Source organism: Pristis pectinata, chromosome 23, assembly GCF_009764475.1.
Source record: "Pristis pectinata isolate sPriPec2 chromosome 23, sPriPec2.1.pri, whole genome shotgun sequence".
Taxonomy (NCBI): Eukaryota; Metazoa; Chordata; class Chondrichthyes; order Rhinopristiformes; family Pristidae; genus Pristis; species Pristis pectinata.
In genome coordinates, this window is record NC_067427.1 from 2,281,062 (window position 1) to 2,304,749 (window position 23,688).

Here is a 23,688-nt window from a genome sequence, read left to right on the forward strand (position 1 = left end):
GGATGTTTTTTCAGACTGGAATGTGGAGTTCCCTGGGATCATTACCAGGACCACTGCTTCTCTTAATATATATTAATAGCTAGAACCAATGGGCGTCATCCTTCATATATGCAGTGTCTTAGTGCTGCTAACTCAAATTTCTCCAAAGCAAATCCAGAAACCAGAAGTCCTTGGAGGGTTTCACGAGGCTGAGGACTGGTTAGACCTATCCACAGAATCACAGTGAGGTCAGAGGTGACTGATAATCAAGGGGGAAGGTCAAGGGTCAATCCTAAGGAGCGTGGAATATACCCAAGTCCAGAGATGTGGAACAAGATGGGAGATGCATTGAATCAAGGTTGTGAAGAAGACACAAAAATGAACAAGCCAAAGGTGAGACAAACACCACTAATTTATTGACCGTGTACAATGGAGGCACTGTTGGTGGGAGATATGCAGAAATTGTGGGCAATTGTCTCTGGATGAGCAAAGAAACTGCGCTTGTTTTTATTTGGACACAATAAAGTCTAAATCTTCTTCTTTGGATTTTGAAAGCTTTACTGTTGACCTAAGGATCTTGAATCCACTTAGTTCCTGGGTAGAGTGGATGGATGTTCAGAGAACCCAACATCTGCATTTGCCAGATGTGAAAAGAATGGATCTAGTGAATTTGGAAGTTGGACTGTTCTTGTGCCGAGTGGATGCGATTATCCCACCACCAGGGTCTGGAGTGTCCAATTGAAAGAGTGCATCGGAGAGAAGCCAGCTAACTGGATGGTGCCAATCTGGGTGAAATGTCCTCAATGAATTCCAATTATACTTTTGTAATAAACTGCAGGATGGCATTGTATTCTTGTTAAAACCTAATCCAGATCCAAAGAAAATTATTTCATGACCTGGTCAACATCCCTGTTGAAGCTAGGATTACAGGGAACCAAAGTAAAAGGCAGCCAATAAATCTGGCCAGCCCCAGTGTGTTCGTGATTGATTAGAACTCAGTCTTTGGCCTCTCCCTGCCTTCGTTGGACTCGTGGCCCAGGTTGTCGGGTGTGTGGAAAGCCACGCTTGGGCACCTCTTGGTATTGAGGCAAACCAGTTTTTGAAGTGTGGCAGTGTTAATAATGTCAAACCCTGTTTGCCCACCAAACGTACTTGGCTTCCAATAATGGGGAGAACAGATTGGGTTTCCCAGGAGACCTTTGAGGGAGAAGGGAGCTCCCATTTCCACGATGCTTTCTCCAAAAATGCCATTCTCGTACGGAGTCTCCAGGAGCAATGCAGGATATAATTCCATGGCGTCGATGTGTCCATACAGTTTCTCCAGTCGAGCTGCAATTTCTGTTTCACCTATGGAGAGCAACGTGACCATCACTTGAGTAAGAACTCCTGAAGTTTCAGCAAATGAATGGGCTTTGTCTATTTCAAATGGTTGCATTTAGGTGGCACCTTCAGCATCCAAGGTGTTTGGATGAGAGGAAGAGGTTGGCCTGCTGGCCAATGCAGGGGAATTTTGGGGACATGGCGGGGGGGGAGGTGAGCAAAAATGTTGGATCGAAGACAGCTCTAGAGTAAAGGGTGAAAGGGTTTATTAAAGGAATAGCGGAGGTGGGGGCAGAACCGTTTGTGGGAGACACGGCAGATACTGGAACCTGGAGCCACACATGAGATGCTGGAGGATCTCAGTGGGTCAGGCAGCATCTGTGGGAGGAAGGAACTGTCGACATTTTGGGTGGAAACCCTGCATCTGGACAATCATTTGCAACCTCTTGTGGGTGAAGTGGAAGATAAAGGAAGATGAATGTACGGACTGTAGATAGGATCAGATCTCTTCATTAGTCACATGTACATCAAAACACACAGTGAAATGCATCTTTTGCGTAGGGTGTTCTGGGGACAGCCCGTAAGTATTGCCACGCTTCCGGCGCCAACATAGCATGCCCACAACTTCCTAACCCAGATGTCTTTGGAATGTGGGAGGAAACCGGAGCACCCGGAGGAAACCCACGCAGTCACGGGGAGAACGTACAAACTCCTTACAGACAGCGGCGGGAATTGAACCCAGGTTGCTGGCGCGGTAATAGCGTTACGCTAACGGCTACACTACCATGTCGCCCTGTACAGACTTACAGCTGGGGTTGCCCTGATGGAGTTGGGACACAGCCGTCCCACAGGGGTCCAACACTGTGGCTGAAATGTCATTTGCAAAGCTGCTGGTGAACCTGTCTGTGGTTGGCTGGGTCCTGGTGAAGGTCCGGGCTTGGCACAGGTCCACCGCAGTACGGCACAGGTCCACCGCAGTACAGCACAGGGACGCATGTCCTGGCCATTGTCTGCAAGGTGAACACTCCACCACCTCACTCCCCCCCCCCCAACCTCCCCACTCCCCCCACCTCCCCACCCCCTCCAACTCCTGACTCCCCACCACTTCTATCCTGACCCCCTTCCCACCCTTTCCATCCACCACCCCCTCCCCTCCCCAACTCCGCACCCCCTCCATCCCCCACCCCCACCAATTCTCAACCCCCTCCCCATCTCCCTACCACCCTCAGCCCTCCCCTCTCCACCCCACCCCCTCCACCTCCTAACCCCTCAAGCCCCTCCATCACCCCTTCCCCTCCCATCTCCTCACTCACTCCCACTCCCTTCCCCCACCCCCCCCCCCCCACCCCAGTTCCTGAATTCTGAGGAACTGGAATTTGCCGACGTGAACCTGTTTGTGACAGACCCGTTAAACACAGGTACACCTCACCTTCACCTCGTCCTGCCTCTCCTTCAGCCAACAGTGGCTCTGACAAACCTGTGGAGCCCACCGCTGGAATCCTTACCTGTGAGCTCCTGGAAGGATTTGTAGGGAGTCAGACCGAACCACTTGCGGTATTCGTTGAATGGCTGCAGCCTCAGCTGCCTGCCGTGCTCGATGACTGAGATGGCCACGTGCAGAATATTTCCATTTATGTTTCGCCCTCCACCAATCTGCGGCAAGAAGTCGACCGTTTTTAAATTGATTCATTGGAAATGTTTGTATTGCTTGCTTCTTACAACGGAACTTGGATAGATTGACAGCGAGTTGTATGGTCATGTTGTAAATTACATTTCTATAATGCCTGGCCTTCCTTTCCAATCCCAAAGTGCTTCACAGCCAATGAAGCCCTTTTAAACTGCAGTCACTATGTAATGCAAGAAACATTGCTTTGGAACAGTGGGACCTGGGAGCGCAAGTGCAGAGTTTGCTGAAAGCGGTGTCACAGATAGGGCGGTGAAGAAGGCGTTTGGCACTCTGGCCGTCATCAGTCAGGGCACTGAGTGTAGGAATTGGGAAGTTATGGTGAGGCCGCACTTGGAGTATTGTGTAGAGTTTTGGTCACCCTGTTATAGGAAAGATGTTATTAAACTAGAAAGAGTGCAGAAAAGATTTCCCAGGATGTTGCCTGGAGTTGGGGGCCTGAGTTACAAGGAAAGGTTGTGTAGACGAGGACTTTATTCCCTGGAATGTAGGAGATTGAGGGGTGACCTGATAGAGGTGTATAAGATCATGAGGGGCACACAGTCTTTTCCCCAGGGAGGGGGTGTTAACACCAAGAGGGCACAGGTTTAAGATCAGAGGCGAGAGATTTAAAAGGGACATCAGGGGCAGCTTCTTCACACAAAGGGTGATGCATATTTGGAATGAGCTGCCAGAAATAGTGGTTGAGGCGGGCAGATTAGCAACGTTTAAAAGCCATCTAGATAAGTACACGGATAATGGAGGTTTAGAGGGCTGTGGGCCAAATGTGGGCAGATGGGACCAGCTCACTGGGCAACACAGTCGGCATGGACGTTGGGCCGAAGGGCCTGTTTCTGTGACTCTATGATTCTATAAACACAATGGCAGCAACTTGACATTGAGCAGGTAATTTGTTCCACTGATGATGTCTGGGAGGGAACTACGGGAAGAGAACTCTTCCCGAAGTAAACCATGGGAGAGACGGATTTTGGTTTAATGGCTGGTGTGGGAAAGTTGTGTCGGTTGTGTTGTGATTACTCCCTCAGCTGAGCCCATGAGAAGCAGCTCGCAAAGGATATTCTGGGATATAAGCTATTTGAGTTACAGCCAAATAATAATTTCATGTGGTTTCATATAATACTTAAATCCTCATCAACGTTTAAAACCAGGCAGTACGTCAGAACCCATCCCTGTGTAACTGCAGACAGGAAGCCTGTTCATTCTGATGAACAGTCACGGGGCTTTTGAGTTATGTCCTGATGTGGGATCAGGCACAGTGGGCAGGTCCAAGGTTTGGGGCAGGTGAATGTCAACGGTAACACCAGCTGTATGGATGCACCAGGGAGGGCGCAGTTGTGACGGTTTGTGGGCTGAATTGTACCAGTAACCGGGCGTTCCTGGCTGCAGATCTGACTGCGAGGATGGTGTGAGTAATGCGGCAGATGCATTCACCTGGCGCTGCAGAGTTGGTGGAAACCTGGATCCCATTGCAGTGAGGGGAGGCTGCTCTTGGGCACGTCCACAACACCCATTCACTGTGCTCTGCTGAGTGGGTCCAGCCCACCACAGGAAGGTTCCCAGTGACCTCTCCTCTCTGGGCATTCCCCCTCCAGTGGTTTCTAACAGCCCCACAAGGAGCTCACTCCCTCCTCTTGGGTCAGTCCCCAACCCCCTGCCTCTCCAGCACCACCTTCAATTTAACCCATAATCCCCATCCCTGCCCTGTTGCCCCCACATCCTGGACCCAGTCCTGTCCCAGACTCTCCCAAGGGTGTCCTGCAGGGAGATGCCCGTCCTGGACCTCAGATGCTGCTCTGCTCTGCTGCAGTGAGATGACAACCACAAGGTGTCTGGAACCACCCCCCTTCTTCCCCTTCAGTGTGGCTCCCCCAACGCCAATGAATTTCTGGGCCCCCATCTGCCAATCACATTGAAATGCAGTGTCAAAGTACGGTGGTTAAACCCCCACAGGTAAACCCAAGGCCTGGATTAATAATCCAACAAACTAAATTCAAATGCCACCATGGAATTTAAATTCATTTAATAATCTGGATTTTGCAACAACAACTTAGCGATGATCACAAGATTGTTGTGACAGCCCACCTGATTCACAAATGCCCTCGGGGAGGGTGGCTGCTGCCCTTATCCGGTCTGCCCTGTACGTGACTCCAGACCCACTCCCTCTGGTTGACTCTTAATACTGCCTGCTCAACACCCCACCAGTCAGTCAGCCGCTGCCTTCCCGATGGGCAGGAAATGCTGGTCTTACAGAGAGGTCCAGATCCTGGAGAAATGAATTCTAAAAAATATGTATTCAAACCTGGACTGGGTGAAGCTGTAACTGCAATACACAGCAAATACTCACAAATGTGCACATCATGCAGTTGAGTACCGGTCCTCTGTCACTGTTTTAGGGGAAATTGCAGGCTATCTTTGTTCCAGTGTACAGTTTTCTGCTGAGAGTGCCTGTTGACAGACTGTGCTGGTGATAGTCGGAGACTGGACAGGGCACCTGGGCTCACACCAATCAGCCACTTGTACAGTGAACTTTGTCAATTTACTCACTAAACAACAGACACACAAAGGACGGAAGATGCTGGAATCTGGAGCTGCAAACAATATACTGGAAGAACTCAGCGGGTCGGGCAGCATCTGTGGAGGGAAATGGACTGTCAACGTTTCAGGTCGAGATCCTTCATCTGGACCCAAAATATCAACTGTCCATTGCCCTCCACAGATCCTGCCTGACCCGCTGAGTTCTTCCAGTATCTTGTTTTTAACTCACTAAACAATGTCTGTTTGAACAATCAGAGTAGGCAGAAGTGATGGGAGCAACTACAGCAACTTTTCCCAATACACGCAGGGTCAGTTCTCCAGAGAGATTCAGTGAGTGAAGGACTGTTACTCGTAAATTGGGTGCGTAAAATCATCTCAGTCGATTGCAGCCATGTGGTCACTGGGTTTGAGTGACAGGGCAATTAGCCAATCATCTCCACCCTGCCTGTGATTTGTTTTACCTTTGTATGTAGCCTCCTTTAAGTGGATATGTTTTAGCAAATTATTATAGAATGGTGTTCATAAAATTATCATCCCACCTGGTCCGTGAACGGCCTTAAAGAAGTGGTGTCATTAAAGGTTAAACTTTCACACTGCGAGTATTGAAATGTAACATTATGCTTTGAATCACTTTGGTAGGTGCCTCCAGTTTGGGATATCAACATTACCGTTTCATTATCTCAAGAGAATGTCGGCGTGATCTACTTCACTTTCACTCACAGAATCAATCTGGCAAAGTTCTGTCACATTCCCTCTATAATAAGTGGACCTTAGACAGGAACACCCCACCTGTGCAATATTTCTGCTACAGCCTCCGTCCTTATATCATCCTCTTGCAGGAAAGGCCAACATACCCATTGCTTCCCCACTGCTTGCTGTACCTGCAGTGAATGGTGTATACGGACACCCAGCTCCCTCCGAACACCAACACCTTTCCAAGTGGCACCATTCAACAACTCCTCCATTCCTGTATTTTCTACCAAAGTGGAAGACCTCACACATGTCCTTGCCCATTCACTTGACCCACGCATATCCCCCCAAAGTCTCGTCACAACTCACACTGCCAGCCAGTTCATCGTCTTCAGCGCACTTGGAAATATTACAGCCACTCTCCTCATCCAATTCATTGCAAAGAACTGGGGCCCCAGCACTGATCCTCGTGACACCCCAATAACCTCCCACAGCCTCCAAACCAAAAATACCCTGTTTATTCCTACTCTCTACTTCCTATGCTTGAACCAACCCTCAATGCATGCCAGTCCACTACCACAGACCCACGTGCTCTAATTAGTTTAATGATCTTGTGTGTGTTACTTTACTGAAGTTTCCACAGAGATATCTGTCAGCTGTGCAATTCATGGTTCTTCTGGATCAAGTCATATAGAAGCAAACAGAGCTAATTATCGTTGCTTCCAGTCCCTGAGCTAAACGCTGTGACTCACCTGTAGAATGAACCTTTACTTATTGGCTCATGGGCTAGGAACAGCGCTGGCTTTTAGTGTCCACTCGCAATTGCCCCTGAACTGATGGGGCAGTTAAGAGACCATAAGACCAGAGCTGGGCTGAGAAGTGGCAAATGGAGTTCAATCCGGAGAAGTGGTACACTTTGGAAGGACTAACTCCAAGGCAGAGTACAAAGTTAATGGCAGGATTCTGGGTCGTGTGGAGGAGCAGAGGGATCTGGGGCTTCATATCCACAGATCACTGAAAGTTGCCTCACAGGTGGATAGGGTAGTTAAGAAAGCTTATGGGACGTTAGCTTTCATGAGTCGTGGGATAGAGTTTAAGAGCCGCGAGGTAATGATGCAGCTCAACAAAACTCTGGTTAGACCACACTTGGAGTACTGTGTCCAGTTCTGGTCGCCTCATTATAGGAAGGGTGTGGAAGCGTTGGAAAGGGTGCAGAGGAGATTTACCAGGATGCTGCCTGGTTTGGAGAGTATGGATTATGAGGAGAGACTAAGGGAGCTGGGGCTTTACTCTTTGGAGAGGAGGAGGATGAGGGGAGACATGATAGAGGTGTACAAAATATTAAAAGGAACAGATAGAGTGGACAGCCAGCGCCTCTTTCCCAGGGCACCAATGCTCAATACCAGAGGGCATGGCTTTAAAGTAATGGGTGGGAAATTCAAGGGAGATATCAGAGGGAGGTTTTTTACCCAGAGAGTGGTTGGGGCATGGAATGCGCTGCCTGGGGCGGTGATGGAGGCAGGTACATTGGTCAAATTCAAGAGATTGTTAAATAAGCATAAGGATGAATTTAAAATAGGGGGATATGTGGGAGGAAGGGATAGATAGTCTTAGGTGAGGTTTAAAGATCGGCACAATATTGTGGGCCGAAGGGCCTGTGTTGTGCTGTATTGTTCTATGGTTCTATGTAGGATCAGAACTAGGCCATTCGGCTCACCATGGCAGATATGTTTTTTCTCAACCCCATTCTCCCACCTTCTCCTCATAACCCTTAACCCCCTCACCAATCAAGGACCTATCAATCTCTGCCTTAAGTACACCCAATAACTTGGCCTCCACAGCCCTCTGTGGCAATGAATTCCACAGATTCACCACCCTCTGGCTGAAGAAATTCCTCTTCATCTCAGTTCTAAAGGGATGTCCCTTTATTCTGAGGCTGTGCCCTCAGATCCTGGACTCTCCCACTGATGGAAACATCTTCTCCACATCCACTCTATCCAGGCCTTTCAGTATCCAGTAGGTTTCAATGAGATCCCCCCTCAATCCTTCTGAAGAGTCAACCACATTAGTGGGTCTGTAGTCACATACAGGGAAGGCAGTTTTCTCTCCTGAAGGGCATTAGTTAACCTGATGGCTTCCCACAACACACCAGTTACTGCTTTTTTTTTAAATGAATTTAAATTTGCCAGGTATGATGTGGTGGAATTCAAATGTCGGTGGATCACTAGCCCAGATACTCTGGCTGCCAGTCCAGTAACATAACCACTGTGCTACTGTACTCCTGATGAGGACACACATATCCAGTTCAGGATATCTAACGACAAAGCCTCTGCCACCTCAGTCACCGTCAGCTGAAAGATGTCTTTACCCGGCCTGCGATCTGCGCCGTGAACGATTCCAGTAAAGTGTCGACTCCAAGGTCCAGCAAGATCTCCGGTTTGAAGAGGAAGTCTTCATACTTGTAGTCATGATTGTTAACCTTGAAGGAGTCGGGCATGAGTGGGTGCCAGTGGTATAGGTGGCTAAACTCCAGGGCAATCCGGTTTCTGTACTGGAACTGCTCCTTAAACAGGAGCTCTGGCTTAAACTTCATCTTGAAGTGGTAACCGCTCAGGTGCTGCACGTAGTCCTCGATCACTATTTTAATGGTTTCCCCTGTGAGGTCGGGAAGTAAACAAATGTACAAAATCAAACTAGTGGGGTTTACCAGCCCCAGAACTTCAAACAGCAACATCCACCGTTCAAATGTCTGCAAATCATTTTCTGCTGTGTCATAGAGTCAGGACACAGCAGAAAATGGTGTGCCCCTCAGGTTCCTATTAAATCTCTCCCCTCTCACCTTAAACCTGTGCCCTCTAGTTCTTGATTCCCCAACCCTGGGAAAGAGACTGAGCGCATTCACCCTGTCTATGCCCCTCATGATTTTATACCCCTCTATATGGTCACCCCTCATTCTCCTACACTCCAAATGATAATGTCCCAACCTGCTCAACCTCTCTCCATAACTCAGTCCCTCCAGTTCCAGCAACATCCTCGTAAATCTCCTCTGAACTTTTTCCAGCTTAATGGCATCTTTCCTATGTTCCTTTGTCACGTTTATGCTTTGGAATTTTTTGATAATCTTGTTCATTCCTTTGGCCGAGCAGTGTCCTGGTTGTGCACAACCTCTCAGGGCTGGGGTTTGGAAGCCCCTTCTCTCTATTACCAAGGGCTCCTGGCCGTACTAACACACAAATTAGGAGCAGGAGGAGGCCCCTAGCCCCTGCAGCTGCTGCACTATTCAGATAAGATCATAGCTGATTTGACCGTAACCTTAAATCGCTTTCCCGCCTACCCCGTAAACTCTCGCCCCCCCACGACCCCTATAACCTCCTCCATCTCTGTGACTTCCACCAGCCAGTGACCACGCCACTGTGTCGAGCCCGCTGTGCATTCCCCACCCAATACCCGGCTCCCTCCCCACACCCCTCTCCAATGTCTCACCCCCACGTTCTGTCCCCCACCTCCCGCACTAAACCCACTCCTGGGCCAAGTGCTTGGTTGCCGTTCCCAGTAGTTCCTTCACTGTGGGCTAGAGCTCCAATCTCCTGATTAAAGAAGGAAAAAATCCTGAATTTACGTTGTGCCTCCCTAAATACAAAAACATTGTTGCAGTGGAGCCAAGCTGCACACAGCAAGATCCCACAAACGGTACTGCGATAATGACTAGAGAATGTGTATGGGGACATTGAGGCTGGATTTTGAGGGAGCTCCTCCGCTGTAGGACCTGAGAGAACTGATGGACAATGTATCCCTTCAAGGCACTTTTCGGATATTTTCTACTTTAATGCCATCTAGAACATAGAACAGTACAGCACAGGAACAGGCCCTTCGGCCCATGATGTTGTGCTGAACTAATTAAACTTGTGATTAAACGCCTAACTAAACTAATCCCTTCTGCCTACAGAAGGTCCGTATCCCTCCGTTCTCTGCACATCCATGTGCCTATCTAAGAGTCTCTGAGAACCCCTCTATCGTACCTGCCTCCACCAACACCCCTGGCAGCACATTCCAGGCACCCACCGCTCTCTGTGTAAAAATATTTGCCCTGCACATCCATCTTGAACTTACCCCCTCTCTCCTTAAACGCCTGCCCTCTAGTATTAGACAACATACCACCCATTAAATTATTTCAAATACTTATCCCTCATGTCTAGGCTATTGTGTTGCCGTGAGTGTTTTAGTTTCAGAGTCATGGAAACAGGCCCTTTGGCCCAACAGGTCCCTGCCAGCCACTGTACCTTCTCCCCATCACAGGTTCCAGGAACAAGATCCCGGTACAGAACCTGTTGCTGACAACCCTCCGAGACTGAGGTTACCAGTCCAACAGCACAGGATGTTCACTCCGCTCTCTTACATTGAGCAATACTCCAGCATTAGGTATAGAAGTTGGGACGTTATGTTGCAGTTGTATAGGATGCTAGTGAGGCCGCACTTGGAGTATTGTGTACAGTTTTGGTCACCCTGCTATAGGAAAGATGCCATTAAACTGAAAAGAGTGCAGAGGAGATTTATGAGGATGTTGTCAGGACTCAAGGGACTGAGTTATGGAGAGAGGTTGAGCAGACCAGGACTTTATTCATTGGAGCATAGGAGAATGAGGGGTGACCTTATAGAGGTGTACAAAGTCATGAGGGGCATTGATAGGGCGAATGCACAGTCGATGTCCCAGGGTTGGGGAATCAAGGACTAGAGGGCACAGGTTCAAGGTGAGAGGGTAAAGATCTAAAAGGGAACTGAGAGGCAACTTCTTCATGCAGAGGGTGGTGAGTGTATGGAACAAGCTGCCAGAGGAAGTGGTTGAGGCGGGTACATTTACAATACACTTGGACAGGTACATGGATAGGAAGGGTTTAGAGGGATATGGGCCAAACACGGGCAAATGGGACTAACTTGGATGGCACCTTGGTCAGCATGGACCAGTTGGGCCGAAGGGCCTGTTTCCGTGCTGTATGACTCTATGAAAAGACTGGTCATCCTGTGAGAGAGAATAGGCAAGGGAAAACTTCCAAAAAAAGGCACAAGTAAAAAATAAAAGAAGGTGCAGGAAGATCGAGACAACGGCAAACAGGCAGCCAAACCCGCAGATCCACGAGTCGCTTTGAGGACTGGTGATGTCAGAGGGAGAACGTGCTCCGGTGAATGTCTGACAACACCAGGCTCCAGTTCTCGGACGCACACGCCAACCTCGGCCACACTGGTGGAAGGGAGGGACAAGGCAAGGCTTTGTACCTATAAGGATGAGCCTGGTGGTCTGGAACAGCTGCTCGTCACTCCAAGTCGGATGTTCTTCTTTCAGGATGTTGCAGACACGGTTGTGTTCGCGCAGCCAGAGTGTGGCGTACATCATCAGCCCGGGCACCAGCCCAAATAACTCGTGGCCAATGGCAAGCTGCTTGTCTACTGGGACAGAACTCAGATACTTCATCTTGATGGGTGTGTCATTCACCGACGGCGGGTATATCTCTCCATTCACCACCTTAATGCAGATCAAATAATTAAACCTCGCCTCCTTTATTCCATTAGTGTGTTGTTTTTATTAAGTCTTTATAAGCAACTCTGTGCGGTCAGGAGGGAGCTCCCAAGGCAACACACTCTGCTGGAGGAACTCAGTGGGTCAAGTAGCAGCTGTGGGAGGGAAGGAATTGTCAACGTTTCGGGTCAAAACCCTGCATCAGTCCTGACCCAAAGTGTTGACAATTGCTCCCTCCCCCACAGACACTGCTCCACCCGCTGAGTTCCTCCAGCAGATTGTTTGTGCTCCAGGTTCCAGTGTCTGCCGTCTCTGGTGTCTCCAGCTCCCAAGGTAAGCCCACCACGGACCGAGAGCAGGGCTCCCTGCCTCTGACACACAGCTCCTGGGGCTGTGGGACCAACATACCCCAGAGCCTGAAGAAAGAGCACATTTCCACAGACTCTGGGACATCCCCACACCCCGGCCCTCTGGTATGAAGTGTGTGCACATTATGGTTCTCACAGCCATCCCCTCGGATGAGGACTGCATCTTTAATTCAGACCCACAGACACTGAATGTGCTGACTGTTCCTCGGAGACCCGAGGCAGTGGTGAGTCATCTCAGGCACAGGAGGAGGGAATTTGGCCCATCATGTCCATGGCAGCCCACAAGGGAGCAATCCTGTGACATACACCATTTCAGACCAGTGGACCGCTCTGCTGACACTGGATGTAGCTGCCTGCCCGGGTGTTCTCCGACCACGGACTGTGGTCTAGTCCTAGCTTGGCTGTAGGATGACGGCGGGGATTGTTTTGCCCAGGTACACGCATTAACACAGCCTGTTGTGGGGAGGTGTGCCCTCTGTCTCTCTGCGGCTGGGATTCAGCTGGACTTTGATGTCCAGGTTGGTGTTGCCGACCTCATTTTCACCCATATCCAGGCAACATGAAACCCTCGACAACACACCTGCCTGTGTCCATGTTGTCACTGCCACTTCCTTAACTCTGGAGCCAGAACGTGACTGACACAAACCAGGAGATGGGACTGCAGTGGTTAAAGATGTTCCTGGCTCTGGGAGCAGTTCCAGCATTGATTGTCCCACAGACACAGTGCTCCTTGAGTAAGGGTTCTGAACTTACATTGCCATAGTACTGTTGGCATGGCAACCATTTATCCTATGAGGGGGGATCTCATTTAAACCAACCGGATACCGAAAGGCCTGGATAGAGCGGACGTGGAGAGGATGTTTCCATCAGTGGGAGAGTCCAGGATCCGAGGGCACAGCTTCAGAGTAAAGGGACGTCCCCTTTAAAACTGAGATGAGGAGGAATTTCTGCAGCCAGAGGGTGGTGAATCTGTGGAATTTGTTGCCACAGAGGCCAAGTCATTGGGTGTATTTAAAGCAGAGATTAATAGATTCTTGATTGGTGAGGGGGTTAAGGGTTATGGTGAGAAGGCAGGAGAATGGGGTTGAAACTAAAATCTTGCTCCTGTATCTTATGGTTTTATGGCGCTAAACCACTGCTCCCTCCCGCAGTGTTGCTGGGCACCCCGAGAGATTCCCAGCATCCCAGTGAGCAGCAGGCTTTACAGAACACACCTGAAACCAGATACTCCTGATCTGACCCCAAACCCTTCACGATCTCCTTCAAGTGCTGGCCCGTTGCTCCATCGTAGCCGGCACCCCACCATAACAGAATGCCATGCAAATGCAACTCATTTTTTTATTATGTAAGGGCACAGTGCTGGAACAGTATCAGATAACGCTGGCCTTTGCTGGTCCCATGAAGGTCCCTTTGTAAATGTGGAATGGATTGATTCACTTGCATTCTGATTGTGAACATATCGAATGCCACCAAGACATCAGCACCTCAAATGGAAACCATCCACGGAAAGATTCTTGTTTCCTCTCGCCTGTCCAGACCCGGCAACGTTGTGTCACAGGAACTGGGAGCCGAGTCAAGACTCCACAGTCTGCAGCTCCAGTGAGTGTGTTTGAGACTGTGAACCTTACAGTGACGATGAATCTGCCCCACTGCCCAGTAACCGAAGGTTTCGGGGAGGTTACCTGATACTTGAGCTTTCCGTCCTTGAAAAGCCTCAGGTGTTGCTGCCGCTCCAGACAGTCTCCGTAAACATGGCTCAGGTCCACCTGCGTAACTCAAACAGCAACACTCCAGTGTATCCATACACCACATATTTAACAACCTCATCATATTACGATTATGCTCAGCCCCCAAAGACCAAGGTAACTTCAAAGTATCATTTCCTCGTGTTCAGCTGTAGGATCTGGGTAATGCTGGTGAGGGTGGGACCTACTGCCCATCCCCAACTGCCCAGGAGGGGGGCGGTGAGCCGACTCCTTGAACCACTGTGGTCCCTCTGGTGAAGCTACTCTCACAGGGCTGCTGGGGAGGGGGTTCCAGGACTTAGACCCAGTGACGGTGAAGGAATGGAGAAATATTTCCTCATCTTGGAGGGAAACCTGCTGGTGCTGGTGTTCTCCTGTGCCTGTGGCCCTTGTGCTGGTGGTAGATGTTGCGGGCTTGCGACGTGTTGTCATGGAGGACTGCAGAGGTTCTGGTCTCGCCCACTGCTCACTGCTACAACAACTTCTAATTCCACAGTGATGGTGAAAGGGTGGATTTACTGAGGTCCCAGTCCCACTCCCCTCTCCACCTAAGCTCTCCTACATTGCTCAACAACAGTTGGCTGCACAGGTAAATAGGGTGGTAAAGGGTGTATGGCACGCTTGCCTTTATTAATTATGGCGTTAACTTCAAGAGTCAGGAAGCTATATTACAGCTTTTTAAACTCTGGTTAGGCTGCATTTGGAGTATTGCATTCAATTCTGGTTGCCCCATTATTGGAAGACTGCAGAGGCTTTGGAGAGGGTGCAGAAGAGGTTCACCAGGATGCTGCCTGGATTGGAGGGCATGAGCAATCAGGAGAGGTTGGACACACTTGGGTTGTTTTCTCTAGAGCGGCAGAGGCTGAGGGGAGACCTGATAGAAGTTTATAAGATTATGGTCTATCTTGAGCCCAACACATTGATGCAATCATGAAGGAGGCACGCCAGTGGCTCTACTTCATTAGGAGTTTGAGGAGATTTGGTCTGTCACCAAAGATTCTTGCAAATTTCTACAGATGTACAGTGGAGAGCATTCTGACTGGTTGCATCACCGCCTGGTATGGAGGCTCCAATGCACAGGATCGAAAGAGGCTGCAGAGGGTTGTAGACTCAGCCAGCTCCATCACGGGCACAACCCTCCCCACCATCGAGGACATCTTCAAGAGGCGGCGCCTCAAGAAGACGGCATCCATCACTAAGGACCCTCACCATCCGGGACATGGCCTCTTCACATTACTACCATCGGGGAGGAGGTACAGGAGCCTGAAGACCCCACACTCAACGTTTCAGGAACAGCTTCTTTCCCTCCGCCATCAGATTTCTGAACGGTCCATGAAGCCGTGAACATTACCTCGTTATTCCTCTTTTGCACTATTTATTTACTTTTGTAATTTATAGTAATTTTGCCTTGCACTGTACGGCTGCCGCAAAACAACACATTTCCTGTCATATGTCAGTGATAATAAACCTGATTCTGATTCTGATTCTGAGAGGCACAGAAAGAGTAGACAGCCGGTATCTTTCTCCCAGGGTCAAAATGTCTAATACGAGAGGGCATGCACTTAAGGTGAAAGGGGGAACATTCAAAGGACGTGTGCGGGGGGAAGCTTTTTTTACACACAGAGAGAATGTGCTGCCAGGGGTGGGGGTGGAGGCAGATACGATAGAGGTGTTTAAGAGGCTCTTATGTGCAGGGAATGGAGGGGTATGGATATTGTGCGGGCAGAAGGGATTAGTTTAGTTTGGCATTTAAATACTAATTTAGTTAGTTCGGCACAACATCGGGGGCTGAAGGGCCTGTTCCTACGCTGTACTGTTCTATGCTCTATGTAACAGCATCTCATCTCCCAACTGGGCACATTACAACCCTTGGGTCTTGGTACTGAGTTGAGCAACTTCAGGAAAACCACTCCTTCCAGATGTGGCTGTCAGCTCGATTCTAGTTCATGGATCAAACTGTTTCTGCATCATTTTGTTCCAACATTGGTTTATCGCAGACATTCCCTCCGTTCTCCCCACCATCTCCCCTTCCTTCCCACTTTTCCAGTTTGGATGAAGGGTTCTTGGCCTGAAACAGTAACTCAGTTTCTCCCCCCACGGATTCTGCCTGACCTACCAAGCACTTCCAAGGTACAGATAGCTGGGGCAAACTTTTGCACGGTTGTCACCTCTGGGAGGGACGAGGGTATCAGTAGTGCAGTGCCTGACCCGTGAGATCCGTGCACAGCCTGGGTGACTCAGACTCTGCACATGGCACCTTTGTTTTGGGTAATAATTTGTGTTGAAGCCTCATACTGCAAAGTAAGAGCAGTTTATGGTCGGGAGTGGTGTGAGCAGAACCTGGAGTGGCCAACATAGGAAGGGGAAGCAGAGGGAGGCCACTCAGCCCAGCGTGCCCATTCCGTAGTTCAGTAAGATCACAGCTCATCACTCACCTCAGCGTCACTTTCCAACACTAATCCCCTGATTCCCTGAACGTCCAAAAATCTATCCACCTCCACCTTGAATATAGTCATCAAGTCATAGCACGGATACAGCCCTTCGGTCCAACAGATCCATGCCGACCACATATACTCTGTGACTGAGTCTCCACAGCCTCTGGGGTGGAGAGTTCCAAAGTTTCACCTCCATCATCTCTCTTCTGAATGGTCAGCTCCTTACTTTGAGATGGTTACTCCTGGCTTCACACACTCCCGCCAAAGGAACCATCATCCCCTATCCACCTAAAGCAAAACCAATGGCCGTTGACCCGAGACATTGACTCTGTTCCTGTCCCCTCAGATGCTGAGTCTTTCCAGCATTTTCTGATTTTATTTCAGGTTTCCAACATCTGCAACTTGTTGCTTTTCAAACTCGGATCTTTGGTTTGAACGCCATCCACAGACTGTAGTCCAAAATTAAAACACTGCAGATGCTGGAAGCCTGAAATAAAAACAGAAAGTGCTGGAGATAATCACTCAGCGGTATCTGTGCTGTTAGAACGACCACTTCAGGTCAAAGCCCCTTCGTCAGAACAGGGAAAGAGAGAAAACAATGGATTTAAGTGGCAGAGAGGGTGGGGGTGAGGGGGTTGGGGAATAGACAAAGGGAACCCGGATTGGCTGAGGGCAGGCTTGCCCAGGTGACCTCAATGGTAAGCATTGCCTGGTTAACAGATTAACGAGGACTGTTAGAGAGGGGAAAATAACTAAGAATGTGAAAAGTACATCAGAGCTGTTGTTGAAACAAAAAAGGAAATACTAGAAATAGAACATAGAACATAGAAAGTAGAACACAGAACAGGAACAGGCCCTTCAGTCCACAATGTTGCGCCAAACACGATACCGAATTAAACTAAATCCCTTCTGCCCTCACACGATCTGTCTCCCTCCATTCCTTGCACATTCATGTGTCTCTTAAACACCTCTATCGTATCTGCCTCCACCACCACCAGCCCGTTCCAGGCACCCACCACTTTCTGTGTATAAAACTTGCCCCGCACATCTCCTTTAAACTTTCCTCCTCTCACCTTAAATGCACGTCCTCTAGCACTTGACATCTCTACCCTGGGAAAGAGATTCTGGCTATCTGTGCCTCTCATAATTTTATAAATTTCTATCAGGTCTCCCATCTACCTCCACCGCTCCAGAAAAAACAATCCAAGTTTGTCCAACCTCTTCCTATAGCACATGCCCTCTAATCCAGGCAGCATCCTGGAAAACCAAGTAATGGCCAGTGCCCGCAAGGAGAGAAATATTACAGATGGATAACCTTGGAGTAGAACCGGCTAGTTCTGAGACAAACAGGAAAACGAGTCAACTAATGAGTCCCAAAGGTTGTATCATGCCCAGATTAGACCCAAGGTGTTGTATTACGGTGTCGAAGGCTCAACTAACTTGTCTCCTCACGCTCCCTGTTCTAGTAGAGTCTCCAGCCAGAAACATTGACTCTGTTTCTGTCCCCACAGGAGCTGCCTGACCTGCCGAGTGTTTCCGACGCTCTCTGTTGGTATCACTGTGGTTGGAAGGTTAGTTAACACTCACCCCGTGTCCCAGAGCTTTGGTAAACCCCGGCCCTCGATCGAAGTCGGTTCTGAAGAACTGATGCGTGAAATGTTGAGCGAAGAAAGCAAACATCAAGTTTGTGCGCTGGGGATCTGGAATGAACGTGCGTCTCAGCAAGAACTCCTTGGCTAATTCTGTTGCATTTGGCCGCGTCTTGTACCCTGTCAAGTAGCACAGGAAGCTCCATCACTCCTGTGCCTTTTGTAAAAACCACGTCGCGACTTTAACTCCATGAAACTGTTTGCATCCAAGAGCCTGACGTCAAAGTCATCCCTACTTCCCTGAAAGGCACACAGCCAATCACTAACAACACAGGAACAAGCAAAATCAGTGCAGAGCCTCCTCAGTGTGAACACTGCAGATTATGGTGAAAACCATTACAGCTTTTCCTGCCCCAGAACATAAATTTCCTGTTTTCTAATTAGTGTCGTTCCCACAAGAATCCAAAGGGAATAACTATTTGTGCCAATCCATAAACTTGGCTCATAAAGCTTAGAATATACATCATTGCTGAACAATATCTCGGGGTCAGGGATGATCCGACCTTTGTCTAGGCTGTGGAAGAAGTGGAACAGAACAATACACCTTCCCTGAGATTTTTACAACATTTGGTTACTGTGCTTTGCTTGAAATCCCAATATTTCTTGTCGAGGGCAACACCTAGTGAATCAGAGGATGTAACCGAGCAGAGAGCAAGACTAACACTGCAGTAAACAGCTGCTAAGCTGTCCACAATTCCCAGCAGAAGCTAGCGGCTTTTCCCGTTCCAAGCCCCTGTTCCCTCACTGTATCCAGGTGCAGTCCCTGAGATTTTGTTTGACTCCTCACTGGGACTCTGCTTTCTCCTGCTGGATATTCCTGCTTATGCCATTTTGCTTTATTCGAGAAGGTATTACAACTTCAGAGGGCTTGCTGCATTCTAACTTTTGGACAACAAACCCAGAACATTCTACGCAAAAGATGCATTCCACTGTGTGTTTCGATGTACATGTCTTAAATAAAGATCTTAAAGAAACTTTATTTAAGTCACCAACGAGCAAAAGATGAGGCACAGTGTTTTGAAGGGGGGGGGGGGTCATGGTCCACATATGACAGGTGGGTTTGAAGACTAAATCAGCCAAGGAAAACTGCCAGCTAACAATCTATGCTCCTCCTCTGGCCACAACAGAAGGAAACTCTGGCAAATGGTAAATTGGTTTATTATTGTCACATGTACCGAGGTACAGTGAAAAACTTTGTTTTGCATGCCGTCCATACAGATCATTTCATCACATCAGTGCATTGAGGTAGTACAAGGGAAAACAATAACAGAATGCAGAATAAAGTGTTACAGTTACAGAGAAAGTGCAGTGCAGGCAGACAATAAGGTGCAAGGCCATAACGAGGTAGATTGTGAGGTCAAGAGCCCATCTTATCGTACTAGGGGACCATTCAATAGTCTTATAACAGTGGGATTGAAGCTGTCCTTGAGTCTGGTGGTACGTGCTTTCAGGCTTTTGTATCTTCTGCTCGATTGGAAGGGGGAGAAGAGAGAATGTCCAGGGTGGGTGGGGTCTTTGATTATGTTGGCTGCTTTACCGAGGCAACGGGAAGTGTAGACATAGTCCATGGAAGGGAGACTGGTTTCCGTGATGTGCTGAGCTGTGTCCACAACTCTCTGCAGTTTCTCGCGGTCACAGGCAGAGCAGTTGCCGTACCAAGCTGTGATGCATCTGGATAGGATGCTTTCTATGGTGCATTGATAAAAATTGGTGAGGGTCAAAGGGGACATGCCAAATTTCGTTAGCCTCCTGAGGAAGTAGAGGCGCTGGTGAGCTTTCCTGGCTGTGTTGCCTACGTGGTTGGACCAGGACAGGCTATTGGTGATATTCACTCCTCGGAACTTGAAGCTCTCACACCTTTCAACCTCAGCACCATTGATGTAGACAGGAGCATGTACACCGCCCCCCTTCCTGAAGCAAACGACAGATCAATGGCAGATCCTCGAACAGATCCCAGGCCAATCCTCCTCTCAGAATAGTGAACGACATAGACAGAAGGGTAAAACAACAGGCGTAACCCTTCAGATCTGCAACTCTGTTTACTCTTTTGGGTTGTGTTTGATAATTCCAATGTGTCGCTCTGTGATGCTGGAACAGCAGAGAGGGACATACTTGGCTTGGAGTCTGTTCTATGGTGATGTACAGAATTGATTCAGTGAGAGAGACTGGCCACTGTTGCCTGGGGTTCAGGGGAGTGAGACGTGACCTCAATGAGGCTTCAGGTACTGAGAGGGAAGGTGGACACAACTCAGAGTTGTAATCCTCTGGAATTCTCTACTCAAGAGATGTGTTGTTAACACAGTCAAGGCTAAAACTGGTAGATGTTTGAGGACTAGGGAATTGGAGGATAGGGAATGGGGTGGAAGAGGGGACATGGTCCGGGATCTTAGTGAATGGTGGAGCAGATGAAATGGGCTGAATGGCCAACTCCTGCTCCTATTTCTTGCAACCTTACCATGGAATCCATTGTACAATTGTTTTCTTTGCCTCTTCTCCTTCTGTCTTGTTCAGGAGTCCTCCGCAGCAGCCAACCTATGTGGGACCTCACCATCGTTGGCCCTGGTCATTGTCCCACTGGATCCCTGTGACCAACCGACTCTGAGAGCCTTTCTCATCTGTTCCAACCTCATCCCTGCTCCAGTCTGGGGAAAATTGGGTGGGCGTACAAGGGAGGACCAATACAACATTGGCTGTTGAAAGTTCATGGAACTATTGGGAGATCATAGAGAGACTTTCAGGGAGCTATGGACCTGCACCCCAAGATCCCTCTGTACATCCGTTGAGGTATATAAAATGATATGGAGATTTGATAAGGTGGATTTTCTACATTAGAACAGTGTCTACTCTTCAAAAGTTTTCCACTGGAATGTCCCAATGTTGTAAAATGTCTAGAAATGCAAATCGTGGCCCTTGCACCTTATTGTCTGCCTGCACTGCACTTCCTCTGGAACTGTAACACTATATTCTGCATCCTGTTATTGTTTTCCCTTGTACTTATGCTTTGGAAGGGTCTGTATGGACGGCAGGCAAAACAAAGTTTTTCCACTGTATCTCAGTACATGTGACAATAATAAACCAACTCATTAATTACTTCCCCGGGAGGGGTAATGACACTGGAGGCTGGAATGTCAAACTTACAGCCTGGCCATTGGGGAATGGTGGATCAGGACACACTTTTCCCCAAAGGGAAGGAACTCTGAGTCACATCAGCCACTGAAACCTCCTTACATGTTGTCCAGGGTTTGCTTTCAGTTGGCTCTACCCCTGAACAGCTCTGGGTACCTCCCACACCCTTCCAGCAAGAGGCAGGGTCAGGGAGACCATTCCTATTTGGCTTCAACCCTTTCCAAGAAACTGTTGGGATAGCCCATGTGAACAGCAGAATTAACGTTATTCGGTTAGACCACACGCACTCTCCATCCAGGATCATCTCCGGCAGGGAGCCATCGGACACTGTCCTTACCTTTAGTTCCAGCGGGAGTCGGGCAGTCCTTTGGCACAGGCGGAAGTAAGCGGGTGAAGTAACTCACGTTGGCATAACCCTCCCAGGTCAGGTAATTGTAGTCGGAGTTGTAGGTTGGAGGGCTGGGGATCAGGTTCGACCGCACTGTGGGAGAAGAAACATTCTACTGTTTACCTTGGGAAGTGGGGCTGCTTTCCTGACTGTTGTTTCTGTCATTAGGGGCTGACGACTGATTATTTGTATCCAGTTACGGTTGAATAACTAAGTCCTTACTTCCTCATCCCTGAGTCATTTCTAGCAGGACTTGAAAGACACCTTTGCATTGCAAATTTCTTTCTTTTATTTTCAAACAACTTCTCTGCTGTTGCCAATTTCACTTCCACTGAACTCTTTTGTTACAGCCCTTCCTCATACCTGCATCACCAGCTCCTTCATCATCCAGTCCTGCCGTCCCATCACAAACACCCCCTTCTGCTGTCTCCTCCCCTCCTGTGCATCGTAAGGGTTGCTTCATCCCAAACTTTCCCCAGTTCCGACAAAGAATCATTGACCTGAAACACTGAAACTTCCCAACCTGCAGAATATCTCCCAGCATTCCCTGCTCTTATTGCCTCTGACTAACAGCCAGACCTAACTCCTCAAGACCCATGTGTGTCCTTTCGCTCAATCCCTTGCTCAGTGTCAGTAAAACCAAAGAACTGATTGATGACTTCAGGAAGGGGAAGAAGGGTGAACATGCGTCGGTCTACATTGGGGGATCGGCTGTGGAGAGGGTCAGCAGCTTTAAACTCCTGGGCATTAACATATCAGATAACCTGTCCTGGGCCCAGCACACAGATGCAATCACAAGGAAGACGCGCCAGTGTCTCGACTTTCTTAGGAGGTTAAGGAGGTTTGGCACATCACCGAACATTCCAACAAACTTCTGCAGATGTACTGTTGAAAGTTTCTTGACTGGTCTGGGACGGCAATTCGAATGCACTGGAATGTAAGAAGCTGCAGAGAGCAGTGGACTCAGCCCAATACATCACGGGCACATCCCTCCCCACCATAGGGAGTATCTACAGGAGGCGCTGCCTCATCAAGGCAACATCCATCACCAAAGATCCCCACCATCCGGGCCGTGCCACCTTCTCACAGCTCCCATCGGGCAGGAGGTACAGAAGCCTGAAGTCCCCACACCACCAGGTTCAGGAACAGCAACTTCCCTTCAACCATCCAGTTCTTGAACCGACCAGCACAACCCTAATCACTACCTCAGTACAGCAACACTGGGACCACTTTGCACTACAATGGACTTTGCTTTATTTTGTTCTCACTGTGTTCTTTCTTGTATAATTTTGTATAATTTATGCTTTTCTTGTGAATGTTGTGTCTCTGATGCTCTGTGCCTGTGATGCTGCTGCAAGTAAGTTTTTCATTGCACCTGTGCACTCATGGACTTGTGCATCTGACAATAAACTCGACTTTGCTCTTGAATCCAGCCAAAAGTTCCCACGGATGTTCATCCACCGAGCTGTAACAGAGCATCAACCTATCTAAAGCCCATCTTAAATCATGGGTCACGTACACATGATGGGGGCTGGACTAACACCCACTTGCACTCGAAAAGCAAAATAACTGCAGATGCTGTAAATCTGAAACGAGGATTATTGACCTGAAACATCACCTCTGTTCCTATCTCCGCAGATGCTGCCTGCCCTGCCGAGTATCCCCGTCATTATCCGGTTCTACACTGGTAACTTAAGTGTCAGCCTCTGCAGGCAGTGGGGAAAGGGTTAGCTGCATTTAGGACGTGCAGCCAAACAGGACATGGTTCTGGAAAGTTCCTCCGCCATACAGTCAAGCTCAGAGCCGGTGTTACTTGGGCCCCTATTGGGGAGAGTTGCTGCAGATGGATTTATGGAGCACATTCAACACAAAACATTACGGTTCAAAGGAGATGTGCAGGGCAAGTTTTTTTACACAGAGAGCGGTGGGTGCCTGGAATCTGCTGCCAGGGGTGGGGGTGGAGGCAGATACGATAGAGGGGTTTAAGATGTTTTTGGATAGATGTGAATAAGCAGGGAGTGGAGGGATGTGGATCACGTGCAGGCAGAAGAGATTTAGTTTAAGTTAGCATACAGGAATATTGCCAAACATTCAGCTCCAAATAAGGAGAAGAAGTAAAGAGGTAGGAGGGGGAGTGTTAAGGAGGCAGTGAGGTTCTGGGAGGGGATTCCAGAGGGTGGTATCCAACAGCCGAAGGCACGGCCGCCAGTGGTGAACTGATTAAATTCAGGGATGATCGAGAGACCGGAATTGGAGG

At 48.8% G+C, this 23,688-nt stretch overlaps 1 protein-coding gene across 1 annotated transcript in view; it reads right to left on the reverse strand.

Annotated features, from left to right (window-relative positions):
• Positions 1 to 373: 373 nt before the first annotated feature.
• LOC127582109 (prostaglandin G/H synthase 1-like) overlaps positions 374 to 23,688 on the reverse strand; it is a 70,110-nt gene continuing 46,795 nt past the window's right edge. Inside the window, exons 5-11 of the mRNA XM_052037134.1 lie at positions 21,381 to 21,524; positions 17,856 to 18,037; positions 13,771 to 13,854; positions 11,480 to 11,726; positions 8,577 to 8,863; positions 2,805 to 2,952; positions 374 to 1,326 (exon numbers count right to left, since the gene is read on the reverse strand). Coding sequence (XP_051893094.1) covers positions 968 to 1,326; positions 2,805 to 2,952; positions 8,577 to 8,863; positions 11,480 to 11,726; positions 13,771 to 13,854; positions 17,856 to 18,037; positions 21,381 to 21,524 — 1,451 coding nt within the window. The 3' untranslated portion in view covers positions 374 to 967. The remainder of the gene's footprint in view (positions 1,327 to 2,804; positions 2,953 to 8,576; positions 8,864 to 11,479; positions 11,727 to 13,770; positions 13,855 to 17,855; positions 18,038 to 21,380; positions 21,525 to 23,688) is intronic.